A 5956-nucleotide genomic window follows, 5' to 3' on the forward strand; every position below is an offset into this window, starting at 1 on the left:
AAAGTACTTATAACAGTGCCGGGCACAGAAGTGCTCTGTGTTTGTGAAGTACGCAGAGAGGGAGGTTGAATAAACACCTAGAATGTGCCAGGTAACGTGTGTACAATCAGTTCCCATTATATACCTTGGCTGTGTCATCCCTATTTTATAGAGTTGACAGAGGCTCAGATCTTGACTTGAGCCACAGCCAGGAAGTGACAGAGCCAAAATTTGAACCCCTGGGTCCTAACTGCCAAGCCCAAGGATCTCTCTTCAACACCCCAGGTGCCCCTCCTCTGGGGTCCCCACACCTTGGTGTCTGAGCAGAGATGGGCAGACCTCCAGGTCTCCCTCCTGCCGGAGCCCAGAGCTGTGTTTTTGTATGTCCAGCTGAAGGAGGCCCTCCCACCCCCACCCAGAGCTCCCAGCATGTTTGTTATCAACATCCCAATCCGAGCTGCTGAGCCAGGGGGCTTCAGGGGGCGAAGGGTACAAGACACCGTGGAGAGGGAGGTGGAAACTGGGAGCTGACAGACAACGCTTTGTTCTAAATCCCTGTCTCACGGCTCGCCGGTGGCGTCTGAAATTTCAGCTGCTTCATTACTCCTCTCCTATGCCACACATTTTCCAGCCCAGAAACGCAGCCAGAGAAAAAAACATAATGAGCTCCTCTCCTGGCATCAGCAGAGTCCCTCTTTTTTCCAGGGCAAGCTCTCCTCCTAGAACAAGCATTTCTCAATGATGTCTCCGTGATTGGGGGGCATTGGGGCATTTTAATGAAACCAAGTTTTATCTTCCTGCCTGTTTCTCAGGCTTATGAGTTATCAACCCTTTCTGGGGCAGACGGGCTCATCTCTCCTTTGTGCCGCTGTCCCTCAGATCGTCATTTCATTGTGGCCCTGGCACAAAGGGCCTTTTTGCAGGGCTCCACGCGGGAGCAAGAGGGACAGGAAAGCTGATCTTGCAACCTGAGCCAGGGGCTGTGTGGGAATCATTCTGACTGGGGTCCCGGGCAGGTTCCCTTTAGGAACAAGACAGGGAACTTCATTTACAGGAGCTGGGGGGAAATGTCTGCATCCATTCACCTCTCTGGGTTCATGTTTCTGGGGAGATCTCATGCCTGAGAGAGGCTGGAGGAAGATTCTGGAAGGCAGGGGAGGAGCATGGTCAGACACAGCCTGCTGATTTGACCTCTGAGGCTGGGCCATGGGTAGGGGCTTAAACCCACCAATAGGACCCAGCCCTGGGCCCCCATCTCTCTGCTGTTATCCCCCTACTGGAGATATTTCAGATTTTTTTTCCAAGTGTATCCTGTGTGAATCTATGCCCCTGCCCTGCACAGGGCGGTCTGTGCTGCACAACTTGCTGTATAGTCCAGGGCCAGAGAATGATTTTCTGTGCCTTGGTTGTTCCAGCTGTAAAATGGACACAATAATCCCTGCCTTTCCTGTGGGACATGAGGGATCTGATAGGTGGCAAGGATCCAGAGAAGGCAGGACACAGGGAACTTCAGCCAGACTTGGCCAGATGCCCTTCTTGCTGCTTCCGGATGCCCAACAGACAACGCTTAGGGTCTGTCAGGGAGACCTGACTTCAAATCCCAGCAACACTGTTTCTGGCTGGGTGACCTTAAGCAAGTGATTTCACCTGCCTGAGCCTCAGTTCCTTCATCTGATGAACAGAAACACAGAGTTGTTGTAAAAAAGTGGGTGCAGAGAGCTAGTTCACCTGTTGTCCTTGCAGGAGATGGCCCCAGAGAGTTCTTCAGTGAGCCCCTCCCTATGGAAACTTTTCGAGCCCCTTGATACTTCCTTCAGGCCCCTGAGAAGATTGGGGTCTGTGTCCAGGTGTGGAAGGAAAGCTTCCAGGTGGCAACAGTGAGAAGGTGGCTGGGGGTGCTGTAGAGGGTAGGAGTTGGCCTANTCTCTGCTGTTATCCCCCTACTGGAGATATTTCAGATTTTTTTTCCAAGTGTATCCTGTGTGAATCTATGCCCCTGCCCTGCACAGGGCGGTCTGTGCTGCACAACTTGCTGTATAGTCCAGGGCCAGAGAATGATTTTCTGTGCCTTGGTTGTTCCAGCTGTAAAATGGACACAATAATCCCTGCCTTTCCTGTGGGACATGAGGGATCTGATAGGTGGCAAGGATCCAGAGAAGGCAGGACACAGGGAACTTCAGCCAGACTTGGCCAGATGCCCTTCTTGCTGCTTCCGGATGCCCAACAGACAACGCTTAGGGTCTGTCAGGGAGACCTGACTTCAAATCCCAGCAACACTGTTTCTGGCTGGGTGACCTTAAGCAAGTGATTTCACCTGCCTGAGCCTCAGTTCCTTCATCTGATGAACAGAAACACAGAGTTGTTGTAAAAAAGTGGGTGCAGAGAGCTAGTTCACCTGTTGTCCTTGCAGGAGATGGCCCCAGAGAGTTCTTCAGTGAGCCCCTCCCTATGGAAACTTTTCGAGCCCCTTGATACTTCCTTCAGGCCCCTGAGAAGATTGGGGTCTGTGTCCAGGTGTGGAAGGAAAGCTTCCAGGTGGCAACAGTGAGAAGGTGGCTGGGGGTGCTGTAGAGGGTAGGAGTTGGCCTAGAGGACCCCTCAGAGGCTGTTTGCCTGCCCAGCCCCCAGACCCCACACAGCATCCGCCACATGGACCAACAAGTCTCCAAAGGGTCAGCACATGTTATGTGAGCTAAGCACCCAGATGACCTGCTCTGGCCTCAGGCTGGAGAGAGGAATCCAGGATCCAGTCCCTATTTTACAGCTAATGGCTGTGCGACGTTGGACAAAACATCACTTCCCTGGGCCTGTTTGAACTGATGTCTGAGGGTCCTTCCTGCCCTGAAGTTATTAAATGAGGGGCTTCAGGCCGGATCCCAGGGCTGAGGTCCTTGGAGGAACCAGGGCAGTGTCCAGCAGGGGGCAATCTCACCACGCAGCTGTATCCAGGGCTGGCCTCTCAGGCCCCTGAGAACCTCATCTCTCGTGATCTAATGAGGCCTAAGTCCTGAGAAGAAGGATATGATCCGAGTATTTTGAGCTCAGGCCCAACTAATGATAACAATAGCAACCATGTATTGATTACTTTTGGAGTGCCAGACACCGGCTAACTTTACATGTACACACTCAATTCTCACAGCAACCACAGCATTTTCCTATTTTACAGATGAGGGACCCTGAGGTTCAGAAAGTTCAAGAGACTTGACCAAGGTCACATAGCTAATAAGAATAAAAGCAGGGGTTTAAACCCAGGACAACTTATGCCAAAGCCTTATATTCATTCACTGTTCTTTGCTTATGCCCAGCACGGGGAATACAGAGGTCAGGGCTGTGGTAGATTAAAATGTCCATCAAGTTTCCACCGAGTGGAAAAAAAGAGATTGGATGTGTGTCAGTGATGTGAGCTTGAGTCAGGAGTCATGGAAATTCCCTGACTCCATTATGGTGATGCGAGGGAGCCTGCTCCTTGGGGCAGGGTGGGACAAAGGCCAGGGAAGAGCTGCTGGAATCTGGGTGAAGGGTCACCCTTTTGCATGGATTCCAGAATTCAGTGGTGCCCCAGTGGGGTGAAAGAGACACCAGGGTACAGACACTTGACTTCTTCTCCCAACTCTGTTACCCACTCTCTATGCCCCTCGCCCACCATCTTGGTTCCCCCACTATAAAACGCGGCAGAAAGACAGCTTGGAAGTGCCACCGCCCTGGGATCCCTGTGGCTGATAGAGGGTGGGTTGCTTGTGCCGAGGCACTAGGGCACATGTATCAAGGTTTCTTCTGAAGGAAGACATAGCTGTCATCCCCCTCCCTGGAGAGCAGGCCCGGGGCATCCGGCCGTGAGCCTGCCCAAGCCCCTGATGTTCCCTCTGTCTGTGGCCAAGGTAGGAGACGAGATCGTCCGGATCAATGGATATTCCATCTCCTCGTGCACCCACGAGGAGGTCATTAACCTCATCCGCACCAAGAAGACTGTGTCCATCAAAGTGAGACGTGAGTGAGGCTAGATGGTGGGGAATGCTGAGGGTGGGGTGGAGTGCGGTAGGCAGCAGGGAACCCAGCTCCTAGGGGAGAAAGGGAGGGCAGAGGCGCCGTCCTAACCCCCGTGCTTTTCTCTCACAGATATCGGCCTGATCCCTGTGAAGAGGTGAGCATGAGCCTCCTCTGTAGGCACACCCTTCCCTGTGGGCTCAGGGTCCTGGGATCAGCCCGGGGGTCTGGCTTCCCCTAGGCCAGCACTGCCCCTGGGCCAGTGGTTGCTGGANGGACACAGGTCATCGAGGCCCTGAGCCTGCCAGGGAGAGTGGACCGTGAACAGTGGGTAGCCATCGAAGGGTTTTGAGAAGAGGAGTGACTTACACTTAGAAAAGATTAGATGAGAGTGAGCAAGTCAGCAGACAGCTAGAGAGGTGCAGGCCAGAGGCACTTGGGGGCCTGGACATTGAGAGGAGAAGGCAGGCGAGAGATACTGTGAAGGGAGAATTCACAGAGTTTAGCTGCAGACCACAAGCGGGAGACCAGGGGGTCATAGGGGTCACCACCATCTCACATGAGGTTTCCTGTCTGGAAAGATCCCGGGCTTCAGAACTAGGCAGAGTGGAGTTTGAATCCTGACTTGATTTCATTGGCAAAATGGGTGAACAATCCCTATGTCACAGTTTCCTTGTGGTACTTACATGAGAGAACAAAGCTCTCCTGAGGCACCTGGCCCAGAGGTAGGGGCTCTGGGCTTTGCAGGACGAGTTTTCCTCAATCCCAAGGCCTGAGCCCAATGGCGGGGACACAGCCCAGCACTGCTTCCTCTGGGAATCCTTGGGTCTCAGAGGTCAAGGCCACGGGTGAGGTTCCACCTGTTCCCTGTGTCTCCGCAGGACCATGGACGTGGCAGTGCTCGTGGGAGACCTAAAGCTGGTCATCAACGAGCCCAGCCGCTTGCCACTGTTTGATGCCATCAGGCCCCTGATCCCGCTGAAGCACCAGGTGGAGTACGACGAACTGACCCCCCGGCGCTCCAGGTGCGAGGGAGCTCCCAGGGTAAAGGCAGGGGGTCGGAGGGGTCGCCTGGGATGGACTGGGTCGCTCACCAGTGGGTGGCGCAGCACGGGAAGGGTCAGGCCAGAGCTGAGCCATCAGCGGCGTCTCCTCTGGCAGGAAGCTGAAGGAGGTGCGCCTGGACCGTCTGCATCCCGAAGGCCTCGGCCTCAGCGTGCGAGGCGGCCTCGAGTTCGGCTGTGGGCTCTTCATCTCCCACCTCATCAAAGGCGGTCAGGCAGACAGCGTTGGGCTCCAGGTGAGTGAGCGGAGCCCTCGGGCTTCCTGCCTCCCCCCTTCCTCACTCGCTGGGCTATGTGGCATAGCATGGTCACCTCACCTGCCTGAGACTTTGGGATAGGAAGAGGCTGACGCATCCTGACAGAGCTTCCACAGGCCCATAGAAACCAGGCTGCAGGCAATTGTCTGTTTTCTTGAGTCAAGCTGGGACTTGGCGTATGGCTACTGCGGCTGTACTGCACCCACCTCCCCTACCTCCTAGTCATGTCCTGACCCCTGAAGCTTTGGACGCAGCCTTTTACTGGAAGGGAAAAGGAAAGCCTGGAGCAGTGTGGTGCTTCAGAGCAGACCCTGGAGCCGGACTCTCCTGGCTTTGCTCTTCGTTAGCTGTGCGACTTTGGTGAAAACACTTAGCCCCGTGCCTCAGTTTCCTCACCTGTAAAATGGGGATGATGGTGATGCTATCTACCTCATTCGGTTGTTATGAGGAATAAACCAATTCATATTAAAAAGTACTTATAACAGTGCCGGGCACAGAAGTGCTCTGTGTTTGTGAAGTACGCAGAGAGGGAGGTTGAATAAACACCTAGAATGTGCCAGGTAACGTGTGTACAATCAGTTCCCATTATATACCTTGGCTGTGTCATCCCTATTTTATAGAGTTGACAGAGGCTCAGATCTTGACTTGAGCCACAGCCAGGAAGTGACAGAG

General features: G+C 53.9%; 1 protein-coding gene across 1 annotated transcript in view; it reads left to right on the forward strand.

Annotated features, from left to right (window-relative positions):
- USH1C (USH1 protein network component harmonin) overlaps positions 1–5956 on the forward strand; it is a 60396-nt gene that overhangs the window by 18764 nt on the left and 35676 nt on the right. The window contains exons 3-4 of the mRNA XM_019652530.1: positions 4845–4988; positions 5125–5263. Of these exons, the coding sequence (XP_019508075.1) occupies positions 4845–4988; positions 5125–5263 (283 nt within the window). The remainder of the gene's footprint in view (positions 1–4844; positions 4989–5124; positions 5264–5956) is intronic.

The sequence above is a fragment of the Hipposideros armiger genome, unplaced genomic scaffold (assembly GCF_001890085.2).
Source record: "Hipposideros armiger isolate ML-2016 unplaced genomic scaffold, ASM189008v1 scaffold_181, whole genome shotgun sequence".
NCBI classification, from domain to species: domain Eukaryota; kingdom Metazoa; phylum Chordata; class Mammalia; order Chiroptera; family Hipposideridae; genus Hipposideros; species Hipposideros armiger.